Source organism: Polyodon spathula, chromosome 10 (genome assembly GCF_017654505.1).
Source record: "Polyodon spathula isolate WHYD16114869_AA chromosome 10, ASM1765450v1, whole genome shotgun sequence".
NCBI classification, from domain to species: domain Eukaryota; kingdom Metazoa; phylum Chordata; class Actinopteri; order Acipenseriformes; family Polyodontidae; genus Polyodon; species Polyodon spathula.
The window spans coordinates 17,964,192-17,984,575 of record NC_054543.1 but is presented as its reverse complement, the minus strand read 5'-3'; the positions used below and the strand labels follow the sequence as shown (position 1 = coordinate 17,984,575).

The following is a 20,384-nucleotide window of genomic DNA, read 5'->3' as shown; positions in this document are numbered from 1 at the left end:
GAAATGATGGGAAAGCAGAAGGATTTCAGTGACTTAACAAAGGGCATGATAGGGGTGCATGTGAAACCTGGGTGTTCCTGAAGTGGAAGAAAACCTCCAGTTTGGAGCTTTGCTTGAGGCAGGCTCTTTCTTTTTCTTCCTGATTTTGTTTGCTGTTGTAAACAACCCCCAGATGTCACCAGATCTATATACACAGCTCTAGTTGCACATGAGTTATGAGCCCATCCACATGTGCAACATTTTGTGACAAGCAACAGCACTGATACAGATGCCAAAATCAGTGAACATTATATTAAACTGTTCATTGTGCAGCCAGTAGAGGGCACTAGTGGTGTGCGCCTGCTGCAAACAAAAAAATCCATCTGTTCACAGAAATATGATTACACTTCAGGGTCCCTGGCTTCAACAGCCAGCCCAGAAAACAGTCCTCTCCTGCTTTTTCAGAGAAATCTTCTTGTAACTGCACTACATCAGATTTACAGCTACAAAATAACTTGAACAGAACTTCAGCAAATTAAAGAACCATTTCCTCTTGTTTGTGATGAGGTTACATGACCTACAAGATAACGTAAGTGTGTTACTACTTAACTTATAAGGCATAGACAGAATGTGTTATTTAAGTATGTGCCCATATACCTTTAAATGCCATTAAGCAGTATGCATTTACGTTCCTCTGTGTGTGTGTGTGTGTGTGTGTGTGTGTGTATATTCATGCACAAAATTTGTATTTACTGTACAGGTATTGTTTAGTGTGCATATAAATGTAATACATCTGTCTGCCTTTATATTCCATCAAACACTCAATAGTGAAATTTGTCGTAATACTGCAATAGTAATACTAAAATAAAGAATTGACTTCCTTCTTCTGCATGACTATATATTGTATAATAAGATCTAACACAGTATATATACACTTAGATACCTGTACACAAAAAATGCAGTTAAGCTGCAGTTAGAAATATAAGAATACAAGGTGTGTATACAAATAGCCATATACACTGGTAAAATGTCTTTACTAAGAATGTAATAGTGTATTGGAACAGAATATGACTACATTTTTTTTTTTTATTTGGGTCTAAATAAAGCTATGACTCAATAAGCTGACATACCCAGGGGACATAGATCTAATGCCTTTTGCCTCCTGTTTTGCTGCTGTACTTGAGTGACACAAGAATGGCTGTAACCAAAGAATCGCAAAAACAGAAATCTCTCTTGCCTGTTTCAATCAAAACATCTGTCATTTCTCAAAAGATGTTGTCAATATATATAGACTTTCTGTTGGCGCTCTGTTGCTTGAACGAAGTAAGGTAAAATATTTGCATATGTGTGGAAAGACGTGATATATTTTCAGTGCAACAAACCAAAATCAACTTTTCCTTTAAGTATTAAAAGTGTAGTACAGTTTAAATATGTCTGAAGTTGTCAACTTATACTGTGAACCCAAATTGACAGTACAGTATTAGCTTTATAGTAATGTCTTGTGAAAAAGCATATTCAAATAATATATGTAGTGCCTTTAAATGTGTCATTTACACCCTTCACATTCCTGGTACATCTAAAAACACATTTTGGAAATGTAAACAATCTTGACTGTTAAGAAAGTCTACTAGTGTAGCGCGCACAAAATGCTTAACTAAAACGTAGAAAAAATCCACTAATTAATTATATTTTAGATTTATTGTGAACATGATTGGGGAAGGTGGAGCCTGCATGAAAGTATGTTCAGTGCACATTAGTCCAACACATCAGTTTTTGAATCCAGCACAACTGTTTGAATTAGGACAGAGGTGTAATTAACGCTTTCAAGGTTTCAGACTGTAGCCAGCATCCTTCAGCTTTCATGAAATCACAAAAACAAAAAAAAACACACACATTATGAGCCTGCAGCTTTAACTAGGCATCTTGCCTCCATCGTTTTTTATTTTACTTTCGAGAAACATCTGTCTGTTTTATTCATTGTCAAATGAGTTCTTCCCAGGCTTCAGCGAGAAAAAACACACTTTGGTTTAAACTATTATGAATTTACTTTTTTATTTTCAACTGATTGTTTGTTAGTCAGTGTTATATATAACTTAGGGAGAATTGCCAATGTAAAGTAATTTACTAAAAAAATAGATAGGCTTCAGTGAGTTACAAGAAAATAATTCCATCTCGGGTTTCTGTGACGTTACATAAATGATAGATGGAATTATTTTCCTGTAACTCACTGAAGCCCATCTATTATTTTTTATAATACATAGATATTAGTATCTGTAATTAAAAAAGACAATAAACGGATGTTAAGTTCACGTTTAATTTAATGAATAATAATAACGTAAATTAAGTCAATATTAAAGAACCTTAAATATAATTTTCTTTTTGATAATTCAGGAATGGTGAATTAAATTGAGCAGATAATGAACTGCAAAAAGTAACTTATTTTAAAGGAAAAAGGTCTTTCAATGGGGTATGCTTTTTTTTCTTAGTAGCTGTCAGAGTCGAAGATTATTTGTCTCTCTTGCTTGTTTGGTGCTCCCTTTGGTGGAGGATCAATGTAAATCTTCAGAGACAGATTTGTTAAAAGTGGCTAAAAGCCACGAATTGTTGGTGGTGTTCAGGGATTGAAAACAAGACATTTTGTGTTTGAAAGTGCTCGGGGTGCACAGGAGTAAAATATGGGTCAAAGGTCAAGTATAATCTTCTAGACCAGGGGTCTCCAGCCCTGGTCCTGGAGAGCCCCTACCCAGCAGGTTTTATAGGTGTCTTTACATCATCAGTGGCTAAAGATCTGGAACACCTGGTAATCTTGACTAATTATTGACTAATTGAGCCAATAATTGGTTCAATTAAGTAACTGAGAGATTGGTTGAAACAAAAACCAGCAGCCACAGTAGCTCTCTAGGTCCAGGGTTGGAGACTCTGTTCTAGACGAATATGCCATTTTGATATCTCTACTGTGGTATTATGCCTTTTTTTTCCGAATGGCTCAGGATGCAAATATATATAGCCTTCATCGATATGTATATATATATATATATATATATATATATATATATATATATATATATATATATAAAATTAAGAGACCACTGCAAAATTATCAGTTTCTCTGGTTTTACTATTTATAGGTATGTGTTTGGGTAAAATGAACATTTTTGTTTTATTCTATAAACTACTGACAACATTTCTCCCAAATTCCAAATAAAAATATTGTCATTTAGAGCATTTATTTGCAGAAAATGACAACTGGTCAAAATAACAAAAAAGATGCAGTGTTGTCAGACCTCGAATAATGCAAAGAAAATAAGTTCATATTCATTTTTAAACAACACAATACTAATGTTTTAACTTAGGAAGAGTTCAGAAATCAATATTTGGTGGAATAACCCTGATTTTCAAGTACAGCTTTCATGCGTCTTGGCATGCTCTCCACCAGTCTTTCACATTGATGTTGGGTGACTTTATGCCACTCCTGGCGCAAAAATTCAAGCAGCTCGGCTTTGTCTGATGGCTTGTGACCATCCATCTTCCTCTTGATCACATTCCAGAGGTTTTCAATGGGGTTCAGGTCTGGAGATTGGGCTGGCCATGACAGGGTCTTGATCTGGTGGTCCTCTAGCCACACCTTGATTGACCTGGCTGTGTGGCATGGAGCATTGTCCTGCTGGAAAAACCAATCCTCAGAGTTGGGGAACATTGTCAGAGCAGAAGGAAGCAAGTTTTCTTCCAGGACAACCTTGTACTTGGCTTGATTCATGCCAAATCTGCCCGATTCCAGCCTTGCTGAAGCACCCCCAGATCATCACCGATCCTCCACCACATTTCACAGTGGGTGCGAGACACTGTGGCTTGTAGGCCTCTCCAGGTCTCTGTCTAACCATTAGATGACCAGGTGTTGGGCAAAGCTGAAAATTTGACTCATATGGGGGTGCTTCAGCAAGGCTGGAATCGGGCAGATTTGTCTTTGTGAAGGACGCGTGAATCAAGCCAAGTACAAGGTTGTATATATATATATATATATATATATATATATATATATATATATATATATATATATATATATATATATATATATAATTAGTAAACCCATCGGCAGTTATTGCCTGGTTACTAATGACTATCATTTGGATTACAGTCCATACCTTACATCTCAAATCTATTTGTCTTGTTTTTTGGCTTTATGACTGTTATTACATATTACATATTAATTTTAGTTTTCTTAATGGTGGCTCTTGGCAGTATAGCACACTGTGCTATGCAAGGAAATGCCAGGCATACACTATATTCCAGACCAGAGCAGAGCATCCAATTTGTCATTTAGCTGCATCATTTTTCACCTCATTACATTTCAATGAAACTGACAGACCAGACCATGTTGCTAGATTCCTCCCATTTCTGCCTTGCATGCTTCTGCCCAATATAACTGAATTTTTATATATAAGAGAGAAATCATCAGTCAGTAGATGCTGGACTTTGAAATAAAAAGCACTCTCTGCATCTTTAAGAATAGGAAAGAAGATATTTTAACATTGTCATAAATGTAGATAAAGCGTATACAAATAAAAAAATTATTTTACAGCAGTGGCACAAACACCAGTATTTTACTGTATGTAAATTGTTATATGCCACTACTTTAAGGGAGGGAAAGATGCATTTTTCTGTCATTTCCATGAAAGCTACAATAAAGTTGTGTGCCTAAATATAATTATAGAAGTGTGTAATTAATACTACTACTATGACTACTATTACTACTAATAATAATATAGATTATGTTATCACCTTGTTTCTGTGCCTTCAAAATGTAACAAATACTGGTTGGGGATTTTGCCGGTCCCTCCTACTCTGCGAAACTTCTCTCCACCCAATTCGCTTATTGGAAATGGCTAGTTTTGGTTTCGTGATAAAGAAACCATGATGATATGGAAACTAGCGATATTATTGCATAAACACTCTTTCACAAGAGCGATCAGGGTTTGATTTCGTCCGGTCCTTTAGTACATCTACCCACTTAACAAAAACACAGCACGTTTACAAATAAGCTCCTTATAGCAATTAGCAATTTTGTATTTATCTATTCAGAAGTTGATCAAATATGTATTATGCTAGAATTAATAAAAGGCTGCTTTAGGCATAACAATGTGCCATTATAATTATGCCATATATCTGTTGTTGTTGCTGTTGTTGCATATTTAAATATTGTTTTGTTTTTAACAATGTAATGATTGTGGTAGTTGTCTATGGGGAAAACACCAAGCTGTAATTATAAGTGGAAAATGGGTAATGCTGTATTTGAATTGGAGCTTTTTTGAGTTTATTAACCTTACGTAGCTTACTAACCCTTGTGTTTTTACTATTTGTTAACAGTGCTATGTTAGGGAGAACCCCCCTCCACACGTGAAAACTCTTCTTTGAGTTACCATATGAACTGGGTTCCAATTCATTTAGGAATATCTACAGAAATTATTGAAGACAACAGTAATAAAGGGTTATACTGTAAATAGGTTAACATTAACAAAAGTAACAACATGTTCTAACATTAGTAAGTTGTTCATTGTTCATATTCCAAAAATCTTACTATTGTAAACCTTTATAAGGGATTTACTGTTTTGTTTTTTCAGAAGAAGGGGGAGATATAGAAGAAGAGGAACTAAAAATAATGTATGTATAATGTTGTATGCTGCAGGATGCAAATCTCAGGCATGTGCGATGGGTGGTATAATTGAACAAATGCAATAACTCATGCCGAATTCATGCACTAGAACATTTAAAAAACGCTTCTACTCACAAAAGATGCTGGCTTGACAGCACTAAAGACCAAAGTAATTTGTTATGGATGTGTATCAAATTTCATATTCTGATGGGGAGAAGGACGGTTCAGTCATGGAGGTTGCCCTCAAGAGTGATATTACAGTGGCAGGGGTTCACTATTCCAGGAGGGAGCTTGCCCACCACGATTTATTTCACTCGTTATGGGACTCAACGTCAGCTAGATCAGCATGTGAGGATAAACCCCAAATTAGTTGTGCAGATCAATGGCCTATTTCCCACTGTGCTGGAATTATAAGGCATGCCTTGTTCATTTGGCAAAACTTTAGTCAGGGTGGTTAAAATCAGGTCATCCGGTCGCCAAATGCGATTTTTAATATGGCAAGTAGATTTTACAATAAAGTCGCCACGTTGGCAACCAATCATTTACAGTATATACAACAGAGCTTTGGTTCTGTAATAAGGCTTCTGCTTCACTGTCAGAATCTGCACAGCCCCGTTGATCTTGCAGAGCCAATCCTTTTGTGGAACCAAACCCCTTTTCTTGTTTCCATAGTAACACACACCAGCCAGTCAAGTTAAGGTAGAACAGTGGAAATTATCATTCCAAATTCATTCTGTGTTGCCTGCAGTTCGGAAGAGACTGCCATTGCCAACCTAAAGAAAATTAAGAAACTAAAAAAGTTTAAAAGCAAGTAGATTCCCCTCACCCCAGCAACAAGGGATGAAAGCAGTGTTGAGACAGACGGAGTTTAAAATAACTACACAGATTTAAAAAAAAAAAAAGAAATGTGCAGGATTGCTGCAGCGCTGCAGGCCATTGAATTTCTCTGACTAGCTCATTTGATCAGCTTAGATGTCTTGAGATAAAAAAATAATAACATCTCAAAATATCTCTTAGCCTAAATAAAATGTCAGAGAAACTAGAGCAACAATCAAATCTATTTGCATTTGCATTTGGAAAATCTGCATGTGGCCAACTCCATGAAAATGAGAATGTAACAGAAGATGAGGAGGAGCAATCAGAGTGTTCATATTTTAGCCAACTTGTCTATTACAGTAACTGAAGAAATGTGTTCACTTCCATGGAATTTTTATATAGTTATGTTCCCTGGCATTTGATTAATATAGTTATATTTCCTGACATTTCATGTACATACTTAACTTTTTTTATGCACACAGGTAATAGCTCCCTGGCATTTCATGTATGTAGTTCCCTGGCATTTAATGTAAAGAGTTCACTGGTATTTAGAGCCTCATTTATGAAGCATTTAGCATACGCAAAACATGAATACTGTGGGCACTTCTGTCCCGGTCCTATTTACTCTCATTTCCTTGTGGACAGGGGTATAAAAGTATATGTATATGCAGTACATATTTTTCACTGAAATTAAACAGAAACCCTATGTAGTTGTTTTCGAATAAGTTTTGGCTACACTATTAAGCATGTATTAAGCATGAATAGCTATGGGGGAAAACCACTATTGGGCATGTAGCTTGAACTAATTACACATTAATTACCCTAACCCAGCTTCTCCAAACAGCCTGTAGTCCCTTCATTAAAGCCGGCAATGATAGGAAGCAGCAGAGAAGATTAAAACGGACACACTGAGCTGAAGGCTCTATCTAAAGACGATTGCGAAGAGGCCATAACAGGGTTCGAAATTAATCCACGTCGAAACACAGTTTGATGACAATGAATGTGAAGATCCGCCAGGTAAAATAATCCTTGAATTATTTCAATTAATTTAAAAAGTAATATAAAAAATGTACACATTTTATTGCTATTTATTTTAAATATATACTTGTGGTTTATTCCCCTTAGGAGTATGTCCTTATATAAAACACTCACCCTGTCGGGGCTTGTGAATTATCCTCCTGCCGTGAAAAAAGTAGGTTATACCATGAACGATCTTCAGTAGCCTCTATTTCTAAATTCTTTTTAATCTGCAAATGTTATTGATTATATCAACCTAATAAGGATAAGTCTGGCGGAACTTTGTGTTTTAAAACATTAAACAAGTGTAACATAACCAATATAAAACTATAAAAACACTTGCATTTCAAAATTAAAATTAATTGTAATTAATTAATTAAAAAACAGTGTGGCTTCCATAAGTTAGCCCTAAAATAATGCAACTTAAGTACCTTAAAAACTCGGGACTCAGAACTGGGTAGTGTGAGTATTGCTTTACATATACATAACTTAAAAATGATTCAACATGGATATCATAGTTTACCAAAAATAAACGGGTATATGGTCTAAAGACATCCTGAATATTTTTTCAAGATCAACCCTTAATAACCTTTAATTTACTCAAAACGTTGTTTCTGCAGTTTGAATGAGTGTAGCGACACACTAAAATAGTGTTTCAAAACAAAGCTATTAGTAACACCAAAGACAGATCCAGAATCCTCCATACCGGTGTTTCAGAAAACAAATGTGGTGTATTGAAACACTTTCTTCTAACACTGTAGTAACAGTACTTAGTAAATGAGGCCCTTTATGTTATGTTTCCCTAGCGTTTAATGTAAAGAGTCCCCTAGCATTTTGTGCACAGAATACAGTTTCCTGGAATTTTATGGAGTTAGTTCTCTGGCACATCGATTGTATATAGTTCTCCCACAATTTAAAGAAAACACCCATTACATGAAAACAAAGCATGCTAAAGCAAAGTGCATTCAAAATATACAGTACATGTCTCCTTATATTGTCCCTGTTTGAAAATGTTGGCCACTATAAAAGTTCACTTGGCCACCAGGCTTTGAAAGCTAGTGGCCAAATGGCCACCAGCACACACAATGATTTGTCCCACTTTGACTTTAGGTATCCGTTGTAAGTGATTATAAACAGTCGATAAGCATGTTATTAATTATATTATTAACAATTACAGAATATGATTAGAATCTTTCCACAGTTTTTTTGTTGATGTTGTTTATAATCAGTTAAATGGATATAGTCTGTCTTTATATCTCTGTCTCACCAGTTGTATGGGGCTGCTTTGTTTTTGCAATTCAGTTATTATACACTTTTGCCTTTGCTTTTTTTGCTAGCGTTTCTAATCACTTATAATGGACACCTAAACTAAAGTGTTACCACTAATTTAATGAGAACAAAGCAAAAATGTTGCTATAACCACTCAATCTTCAATTGATTTTGAATGTCCCTGTGCTAAGTAGGCTATGTACCTTTGAACTTTTTAATGTGCAATATTATAAACCCAGTGACATCCACTTTGAATGTTTTTGTTTGTTTGCATTGAGGATGGAATTCTTCAAGCGAACAGAGCTGTTGAGGAATATTATTAAAACAACAATGCTTACTTTGTCCTGTTTAGTTAAAAAATATGAAATGAATGTACAGTACATATATACAAAACAAAACATGACAGATAACCTTCAGCCAGCTTTTACATGAATGTAAAATGTTTAGTAATGGGACCTTTTAATACAATTTTAAGGGCTGTTAAGGAGTGTTTTTTTCAGGGACCACCCCCGCAGCCCGCAGCCCCCACCCCCCATTTTGATTACTTTGTTCACTTTTTATTTGTTTAGAAAGCCTATTAGTTTATTCTATTTTTGAAACAACTATTTAACATTGAGTAAATGTTTAAATCTTAAAAAATCTGTGTTTTATAAAGAGGGACCAGTAGGCCTATCTACTATAATATAGTGCTCGATTCACAAAGTTTTAGGATTTATTTAAAGAAAGTTTTCTCAAAGTCTATTTCCTATTAATAAAAAATAGGTTTGATAGTCAAGAAACTGTTCTCAACTATTGGTGATTAATTTACAACAGTACAAAACTGTTTCCTAAATAGAAAGTGTTATTTCATTCATCAAAAAAAAAACATTCTTTAAACAATTCATGAGTTAAAGCTTTGTGAATAAAGCCAATGGTAATAGTGCATCAGTGACAAAAATCATATTTTCAGAGTAATTACCTTTAAGAAAAGTTGTTAGGTATTAATTAAATGAAGAAAAAAAAAAAACACAGAACAAAGCTGTCCCTGTTGTGCTTGGAAAATGCGAGTATCAGCAGTATTTTTTAATAAAATGAAATGAAACAAGAAGCGGTATTCAAATATTGATCAGAATCTTAAGAGTTGTTGAGCATGAAAAGCCCAAGACTGAAAAATGTAAGCCAAGTGAACAAACAAATTAGCTTGTGTGGTGATGTCAGCCCCGGAAGAGACACAGTTGTGTGATGAATGCGCTGTTGTGCCAGTTTTTTTTTTTTTTTAATGTAAACAAAACAAAACAGACACACCAAAATAAACAACATGTTGGCCAAAACAAACAGACACTAAAGAAACACGGTGATACAAATAAAAAACAAGCAACATGCTGATTTAAAGTCAGCATGAATAGCAATTGTGATTCTTTCTGTACCTCCTGACTCTCGTTCTCTCCTCACCGAACACCCAGCCTCGAGTGAAAGATGTGTGCTTTTTTTATGCAGCTGTGTCTGGCTCAATTGCTTGTTAAATCATTAAATTTGAGCAGGCACAGTCTGCTCGTGAACTAATTGTGCACTCCTTGTGCCCCCATTTTAATATGCATGTGAAATGGTTGTGTATTTCCCTGTGCCTAAACACAAATATACATTTTACATCACCTGTGCTACATAACCCACACTCCGTGCACCACTACATACATACATATAAACATAAAATATGCATAGGGGTTGTGCACCCCACCACAAGTCATCAGATTTCTTTTTTCTTTAAAGAATGCTGTTACTGACTTGTAGAAATGCAGAATGACCTGAGAAAAAGAAAATAACAAAGGAGGTGTGGATATGTGTCAAGGAAAATTCAAGGAAATTCAGCACATTTGTGGTTGAATGCGCAAGTTGATAACATACAGTAACAAGCTTGATTTATTTGCTTTTCAGACTGTAATCTTTGCAGAGTCTGTCTGTGTTTGCTGTCAAAACAGTCTAATTATTAAGTGGTAATTTGAGAATCAGAGTAAATAAATTGAACAGGGTAGCTTATTCCAGTGTGACTTGAAAAAGCCCCTGGTTCTTTTTGATCACGCTGCTGTCAATGAATCTGTAAAATTTAAAATGTACAATGTTCACATATACGGTTTATTGGGTTTAACCCAATAGAGCTAGATTTAAACAAATATATTTTTAAATTAAGTCTTCACTTAACATGCTGTAAGCAAATTTAACCTAAAATGTTTTTAACAATGATGGAATACCTGTACAGAATTCTTCAGTGCCAATGTTTTCCCAAAAGGTTCAGTCCTATATGGCGCCACAGTACTGAGTTGCTACAGACATTATTTACAAGTGACTAAAAGTATTTAAAAGTGACAAGTTACAAAAAAATGGTTTAGTTTCATGTGGATTAGTTTGATTTCATGGCCAGTAGTGGTTTGCACATTGCTTTTGTTGCTGGGCTCAGAGACTCCTTTATAGCACTATTTACTTTGATCTAAACCCCCCCCCCCCCCCCCCCCCCCCCCCCCCCCCCCCCCAATCCCCTTCCTTCCTTAGACCAAGACAGGCCAAGGTTCTATTTTCTATCTGACTTTGTTTTCTTTATTCTCTACAGATAATTTCCTTCCAATGGCTTTCATGTCCCCACAATGCTTATAACTGGGAATGACAAGGCAATTTTGTGTTTTCTAAATTATTCCTGCCTCCTCTTTCCCTGCTAAGGAAGACACCATGAATTGTACCAGATTGCCTGACATGGATGAGACACCAATCGTTTTCTTCAGGAATCAGTCTTTCTCCATCAACAGCACCCACCATATGCTTCCTCCATTCTTGGAAGACCCTTGCAAGAACTCCACTAGCCTCACGTTCTTCTTGGTGGCCTCCTATTGTATTCTCATGGTTGTTGGGCTGGTGGGCAACATTTGCTTAATCTGTGTAATAGCCAAGCAGAAAGAGAAGGCCAATGTCACTAACATATTAATCGCCAACCTTTCCTTCTCAGACATTATGGTGTGCGCGTTCTGTTTACCTTTTACTGTGGTATACACTCTAATGGATTACTGGATCTTTGGGGAGGTCCTGTGCAAGATGATGCCATTTATCCAGTGCATGTCGGTGACGGTGTCTATTCTTTCTCTTGTCCTCATTGCCTTGGAGAGACACCAGCTTATTCTCAACCCTGCTGGTTGGAAACCCACTGTTCCACAGGCATACTTGGCAGTGGTGGTGATTTGGATGCTAGCCTGCTTCACCTCACTTCCCTTCTTGGTGTTTCACATTTTGACAGATGAACCCTACAAGAAGCTATCTTTCTTCATGGCCTCCCTAGCAGACAAGGCTGCCTGCACTGAGAACTGGCCCTCCCACCAACACAAGCTCATCTACACCACCTGGCTGCTGATCTTCCAGTATTGTGCCCCTCTGCTCTTCATCCTGGTGTGCTATCTGAGGATCTACTTCCGCCTGCACAAGAGGAAGGACATGCTTGACCGGATGTGTGAGGAGAACCGACAGATGACCCACAGTAAGAGGATCAACGTCATGCTTGTGTCCCTGGTCACCGTGTTTTCTGTCTGTTGGCTACCACTCAACATCTTCAACACTGTCGCGGACTGGAATTATGAGGCGGTGATGTACTGCCATCACAACCTCATTTTCTCATTGTGCCACCTAGTGGCCATGGCGTCAACCTGTCTCAACCCTATCATTTACGGCTTCTTGAATAACAACTTCAAAAAAGAGGTCAAGTCTGTTTTTGTGCACTGTAAGCGCAACACCCTGGAAGAGGATTATGAACACTTTCCTCTTTCCACCATGCACACAGAGATATCAAAGACTTCCCTCCACTTGAGCTGTGGGAATAACTCAGTATAGCAAGAGGACAGTGCTGCTAGTGGAAACCGTGTATAAGTACCAAACTCTGAATATATATATTAATAAAGAAAATATGTAACTGCATATTTCTGTAAGGTTGATGAATATACTGTAAGCAGTAAATTAGTGCATATTTTAGAGCACTTAAAATGATATGAATTGAGAGTTTGTCTCCAAAATCCTTCTTTGTTCCTTCATTTTCTGTAAATTAATTATTTGTATGCAAGCTGCATTGTACAGTGGATTTGTTAGACTGTAGGCATTGTGCACTTTAGATACTAGTCAACTATCTTATTTAGGAGCAGCCTTTTTACATTTATTTTACTATTGTATGGTGTGGATGTTGGTTCTATGGCTCTCTAAATCTGTCATTAACTGGCAGAGTTGAAAAGGCCACAGTGTCCCATGATCTGAAGGAAATGTTAAGGCTGTTGAGTACTGGAACTTCAGATTCTCCAGACAAGCTCAAAACCATGTAAAGGCAGATATTTAAAGAAAATTGATAATTACTCAATTTTGAAGCAACAGCAGCAAGACCACTTAGAAGCGTTGCAGATACCATTCAATATTAAGGGAAATATAAAGAGGCAATTCAAATGACTTTTGGAACTACTACAGATTTTGGGTTAGACTGTTTATGCTCCTTTTGTGAAGAATCATTTACATCATGTATTAATTGAACATTGCCTCAATTGAAAAATCACTTTTACAATGCAGGAATGCAGCATGTACAAATGTAACTGTGTATGTTCTTCAAGTGTGTTTACCTTATATCAGGTATTCACAGCCTGGAAATAGTATATTGGTCTAGGTTTTTAATTCTTGTGAATGTGTTTGTTGTAACAGCATTTACTCACATTCTTATATTGGAATTCCAGTTAGATTAAAGGGCTTGCTATTGGTCTTGTTTTTGAATTTCTGTGGCTAACAGTGGGTAAGTTTTTTTCACTTTTCCTTATTAGGCTGGTGAAATTGACCATTTGTTTATAGTCTAGTTTAAAGGACATGCAGCATGGACATAAATATTTGATTAAGAGTAAAATGGAACAAGTAGAATTACAGAGGTATTATAGTGCCAAGTTCCAAAATAAACAATTCACATTTCATTTCAGTGGAAAATTTGGACCGCTTTCACTTAACGGTGTACCTAAAGGGCAACACTTTCCTGATTGGTTTATAGTCGGTACTGTTGTATTGCAGATTTTGACTCAGAAGCACCACACTGTAGTTTACTTCCTGTGTTACAGGTAATAATGTCAATAGAAAATAAGATGAGGCTATATTGTGTGTAACACAAGAAATGAAAGTGTAGAGGAAACCAAATGCTTCCATCAAGCTTACAGTGTTGTGGGAGTATGAGCAATGTCTTGAAAACAAAAAGGAATGTTATGCTAATTAGAGGCACTAATAAAATGTTGTTCAAAGCTGTGCTTAGTACACCTTTGTGGAGTATTCACCTTTAATACTGTATGTATTTAAAGCACTTTAATTACCTAATTTGAATATGACTGTATAACAATGTGACAAGCAGGATTTGATCCTCTTACATTAGGGGTCAAAGACCAGTTCCTTATCCACTGGGCTACAACAACTTGGCAGGATGATAAAATTTCACATTTTCTATCAGTGTGGTTGTTTCTCTATTAAAAAAAAAAAAAGCTTAACTAACGGTGTCTAAAAAAAAATGGTTAAAAGCAAAGGTTAGTTTTTTTTTTTTTTTTTTTTATACAGTAGGTGACGACATTATAACCCCACCAAATAGTAAGCTGAAGACATTTGATCAGATCATTTTTCCAATCAGAATTTGACAGATCATTGCTCAATTATATTTGAAACTCATTCAGCTGTTTTGGAGCAATTGTGGTATTGAAAAAAACCTCAACGATGGTGTGAGAAGGCGTATGGAATCACTGAACACAGAGTTCCTCAGACTCCCCCAGTTAAAGTAATAACATCCCACTTGATGTATGTGAAAAACAAACTATGCACAATTGACTGTTTTTCTCAGCAGAGTATGCTTGCCCCCTTTTTTTCTCTCACTCCAGATTCTGGAGTTCTGTTTAGATTTTAACTCCAAGCCTGTGTATAGACTTCCCACTATTGCTTCTCCTAAAAGGGCAAGAAAGAGGGAATAACAGAGTGTTAATTTTATTGGACGACCAACCCGAACAGACCCACCTCCAGACCACACAAAGAGGGAGAGATGTGACACACCCTCACCCACCTTGGGATTCTTCAAGAAGCTGCTTGATGAGATTCTGGGATCAATAAACTACTAACAACCAAGCAAGCAAGATGGGCCAAATGGCCTTCTCTCATTTGTAAACTTTCTTATGTTCTTATGTTCTTAATACAACAGTTGCAAAGAGGTACAGCTCCAGTGCTGCGGAGTGTTCTTTAAGCTGCTGGCTACTAACTATTCTGCTGCCAATGGGTCTCATAATTTTTTACTCTACTGCCTGTCTAATTATTCTATTTTGAATGCTTGCCTGAAGTGACTGCAAAGACTTGACTGACAGCGTGACTAAAGCACTAACACGGATGGCTTGGGTGGTGTATGTGGGTGGTGACGTCAGGTTCAGGAAGTAGCAGTCACAACAAAAGGCTGAAACGGCCACAGCCGTATATTTATAAAATAATAAAACAAAAGATTTAAAAACACAAAAAGAAAAGGGCGCGCTGGCCAAAGTAAAAATAACACAATTATAAATGTTGTTATGTAAACGAGTACCTTGTTCCCTGGTTCTCCTCTCCTCTTTTGTCTGAGCCCGGAGTGGGTCTTTTATACTGTGGCTGGAGCCTTTATTACCCATTAGACAATGACCTTATTAAGGCTCCAGCAGCATTCCCACCAGCTTTTTCTGGGATAGGGATTTAATCCCATTCCCACCAGCTGCACTTTACAAGATTGCCTTTTTGCCAGTCTCAAACAACAGTATTGTCAGATGGCCTTTGACTGTCCGCACACAAATACAATACATAATAATAATGATGCAAATAATAATACAACACAAATAATAATAATGCTTATATAATAAAAGGAGCGGGCATCTTGTCACAAGCAGTTATTTATATATTTATTTTATATTAACAACAGAGCTTTGTTTTATAGGCCCAGCAATCCCCCAAGACCCGCCTCCCAACCATTAAGAGAGAGGGAGAGACCACACACCCTTGTCCCACCTCTCCGTGTCATTGCTATGACTGACAGGTTGCTGCCCTCTTCCTGCAGAACCAATCAGTTTTGGTTTTTATCTTACCAGTAGTTGGCAGCAATAAGTCACTTAAGCAATCACACCCCTTTTTAAAGAAGAAGAAAAGGAGAGCTGTGTCACCACAGGTAGATTGTATTATTGGAGTATTGCTTGTGCTACTTCTGTTTTCTGTTAGTTAGAGAAAGTGTTTGTTTTACTTTTTGCTTTTTTTTTTTTACATTTTTGTTTTTTTGGTGTGTAAAAGAAAGTGTGACACACCCAGCCTTTAAACCCATAAGAATTGTCTGCTGTTGAAGCTATCTGAAATTGTGCAGGGCTCGACACTAACGGTTGCCCGGGGCAACAAAAATTCAGCCTCTGGCAACTTGGAAATGAAGGAAATGAATGTTTTATTGCTTGCTTTTTGGTGACCTTTAATCAGAATTTAAAACCCAATATATTAAGGTCTGAAGTAGCTGTTTCCAATTATATAATTTGTTAACTAGTGGAATATAAAAAAATAAATATGTAAGCCACGCCTCCACATAATAAAAAAACAAAAAAATATTAATAATATATATATATGCTAATATCGACCACTTTCTAAGTTAGATAGAAAAAAAACAATCTGGATATTACAGTTGCAAAATTTTATGAGGATTTCAAATAAAAACATAGTTTTCAAATGTTTTTTACTCTTGACAAGCTACAAGGGTTTGTCCGAAACATAGTCTGTATATAAAAAAATGCCCTAAACAGCGCCATCTTATGGAAGTTGGCTGGACTAAACAAAATATCATAAGTACTTTGTCAAGTTTTATGCAAAACCTTTTACACTGAAAATATACAAATACATACAAGTGAAAATGCGGTTGTTATTTTATTTATTTATTTATTTATTTATTTATTATTATTATTATTAAAAGGATTTTTCTTACATTTACTTAAGTGCACAAAAAGTACATTATTTTTATTTTCAGCAAACACTGTAAAATAAATAAGCATGCAGCAAACACTAATCGTATTATTATATTATTATATGCAAACGTTATAGAAAAAAAGTTCAATACATCCACAAATAGTAAAAACAAGTATGAAAACAAGCTATTTTATGTAAAGCTTGTAATAACTCAGCCTACATGTTGCGACCAAGGCAAGTAAAAAATAAAGAAAAAGTATATATTAAGCAGAGGAAAAAAACACAGTCTTTAGAAAAAAATAACTATGACGATAAAGTGATACATGTAATACAAAGTAAATCCAAAGTAATTTTGCATGTGAAACGCAATAAAGTTATTGCAGTCAGTGCAAGCAAATAATGTACCGTCACCGTCAAGCACAGACAGCTCAGGAAAAAGTTCTCAGAAAGAGAAAAAAAAAAAAAAAAAAAAAAAAAAATATATATATATATATATATATATATATATATATATATATATATACACACAAACAAAATCCGATATTGTATATTGAATCGAAACACACATTGAATTACAAGTTCATGAGATAATTACCTTCAAAAACAACTGTAGATGAGATGTCAGTGTTGCCTTCATGCTGTGTTTACATGGCATATCTCAAACTTCCAATGTAACTCAGCTTCAAAGTCGCCGCTGACAATCGAATTTCCTGTACAAGACTTTCTTGAAGTGTATAATAAAAAATACATGGGTATTGTTTCTAGGGCCTAGGTTTACTCAATAACAAGCTTCCGAAAGACAGATTTGATTATCACACGGCTTATTATTCTGTGAATCACTTAACACAGGGCGCGTCATCGGTCAAAAATGCACAAAATTAGAAAGTTCCGGTGGCAAAGGGTTAAACTGACTTCGACTACTCCTCTCATGCTCCCCACATGGACAATCTAATAATCTGATTCGATGAGACGTGCATGACGTCGACAGAAACACAACATTCTCACTGTTATCTGTATAAACTGTCCGGTTCGCCCCAATATGACCGTGTATGTAAAAAAAAAAAAAAAAAAAAGAGCTTTCAATTTGGATTCACTCCTTCCAAAAAAACGAAGGAAAGCAGTGATCAACATCGTCAGTCTCTGCTGTGCCACAGGCTGCTGGTAAAGGGGATGCAGAGATTCTATATGAGGAGAGACGGCATCACACATTACAGGTTAAGTGGAAAGAGGAGTTTTCGTGGCTTGGGTACAATGAGGATGGTAACGTTAAATTATTACCATAACCCTGGTTCCCTGAAAGAGAATGACAACCATTACCGAATGGGAAGAGCCCTTTTGACCGCCAATCACTGAGCATATATAAAAAAGCTGCCCTATCAGGGCCCTGCTGTGAGGGAAAGCCCCTCCCACCTCCTGCTGAAGAGGGACGTCCTCACAGTAGCACATCGCCATTTTCTTTTGAAAACAGAGGTCAGCTGGGAACACGACCTCGAAGGGTAATTGTTGTCATTCTCTTTCAGGGAACTTGGGTTATGGTAATAACCTAATGTTCCCTTTCTATTGAATGACAACCATTACTGAATGGGAAGCTGTACCAAAGCTGTCGTGGCTCCAGATTACCGACAGTAGAGCCTCACGGCGATAGCCTCAGAGCCCACGTGATGCCTAAGGGCATGCCGTCTGCAACACCCTAGAGCCCAGGCACGGTCTTGCTCGGTTTGCAACATCAAGGCGGTAAAATCGTGCAAATGTCTGACTACCTGTCCATATAGCAGCATTGCATAGCTCATCTAAGGAGGTGCCATGAAGGAAAACCCACGAAGTTGCCTGGCCCCTGGTAAAATGAGCCGTAATGTACTCCGGGCCAGGCTGGAGGCATCTGTAGTGATTACTTCCCTTCTGAGGGGATCCGAGGGGAGATCTGAGGCGCAGATTGCCAGGATGGAGCCACCACTCCAGTGTCTTCCGGCATTGTCTGGACACTCACACCAGCCGGTACTGATCTCGGACCGGGTGCACGTTGATTGTATTTACCCAGGCTTGAAGCAGGCGCATTCTCCGCAGCCCTAGTGGAAGGATTCTTGAGGTGGTTGCCATCAGCCCCAACAACCTTTGATATACTCTGACCTGTAGGAGAGTGTCCTCTCTGAATAGGAAGAGTGTGGCCTCCAACGACCGAATCCTGTCTTCGACAGTGAGGCAAGCATGCTGACAGAGTTCAGTTTGATCCCCAGGAACACTGTGAACTGAGACGGTACGAAGTTGCTCTTCTGTTGGTATATTAAGAGCCTTAACTTCATCACATGATCTATGACCTCTTTTGTGTGCACCTCTGCGCATCTTTTGGAATGCCCCTTTTGGGCACCAGGAAGTATGTGGAGTAAAAGCCGCTGAGGGCATCGGCTTGAACTTACCAAGCATACAGCATTCTTCTGTTGAAGATTTACGATCTCCTTTTGAAGGAGTATCGCTTTCGCTGGTTCGACAGTGGTTAGGAGCACACCCTTGAAGGGTAGTGGACCTATGCGAAATTGTAGAGCGTATCCTAGTCTTATTGTCGATAGCACCCAGGAGTCCTGGGTGCAGCCTTGCCATGGGTCAGTCCGGTTGTGGATGGGTTTGTTGAACCAGTTACCCCTGGTTGGCGGTGGTCCCTTGCTGCCAGCTCTGCCTCTGCCTGCATGTCTGCTCTGGGGTGGAGGGCGGTGTTCAGGCCCATTCTCCTAGCAGGTTGTGAATGCCACCTTGGGCGCTGACAGTAAGCTGGAAGGCGCGAGAATTTGGAGGCAACCTCCATGGCCTTGTGGGACCACTCACATCAATGGTCGCCCCAAATGTCTGCCCCGGTGTAATGGGGGCATCTGGTAACGCCACCCTCTCGGTCTCCACGACCTTGACTTGCATCAGCCACAAATGGCGGTGAGTGGCCACCATCACCACCAGCGACTTCCCTAATGCCTGGCCTAACTTTCCTATTGGGTCAGTCGTTGCCTTTGCCACCTCCTGGAGCTCCCCTATGTCTGCCTCTGTGGATCTTTCCTGCAGCCTCTCTGCTAACTGGGTCTGGTAAAGCACCAGTATAGCCATGGCGTTCACTGCTGTAACTGACAGCGCTGCCGATGCGTACGCTTTCTTTAGCATGGCATCCATTGTCCTGCAAAGCTTAGACGAACAGGTTGGGTCCTTATCCTCCTTGGTGAAGGTGGAACTTTGCACCAATACCGTGACCGTGTTCCCAATAGTGAGGAATGTGCCTAGGCCCGCTTCTTGGGCTCCTGCAGTGTTCAGCAGAGACTCTGCTGTTCTGGAGGCTGAGGGTGCAGACACTGGGTTGCTCCAGGAGGAGCGCACCAATTCCAGGAAGTCCTGGCACAAAGGGAGGGCTTGCTGTGGTTGCCCTTTTTCTGGAGGAAGCGGTTCCCCTTTCCCTCCTGTTCTGCTGGCCAGGGAACGTCCGTGGCTGCAGCTGCTCGCTGTATTAGCACCCGGAACTCTTCCCTCCATGACACATGCGGCAGGGGCGGTAAGGAGCCTTCCGGTGTGGCCTGCCCGATGGAAGTGGCTGGGTCTGAGATGTCTGACCTCAACGCCGTGAATGACAGATCACCTGGGCTAGGAGGTCTAGGTAGTGGGGATGGAGAACGAGACTGTGGAAGTTGGGGCTGCTCTGCGACTTTAATAGGGTCTCTAGCATGGT

At 38.2% G+C, this 20,384-nt stretch overlaps 1 protein-coding gene across 1 annotated transcript; it reads left to right on the top strand.

Annotated features, from left to right (window-relative positions):
* The first annotated feature begins 441 nt into the window (after positions 1–441).
* On the top strand, positions 442–12,580 carry LOC121322175 (neuropeptide Y receptor type 4-2-like). The gene is made up of 2 exons (XM_041261756.1): positions 442–568; positions 11,313–12,580. Exon 2 carries the CDS (start codon positions 11,429–11,431, stop codon positions 12,572–12,574), a length of 1,146 nt encoding a protein of 381 aa, XP_041117690.1. The 5' UTR covers positions 442–568; positions 11,313–11,428; the 3' UTR covers positions 12,575–12,580.
* Positions 12,581–20,384: the final 7,804 nt, after the last annotated feature.

Coding starts and splice junctions, on each gene's coding strand:
- LOC121322175 (XM_041261756.1), top strand. CDS start 11,429: ATGAATTGTACCAGATTGCCTGACATGGATGAGACACCAATCGTTTTC.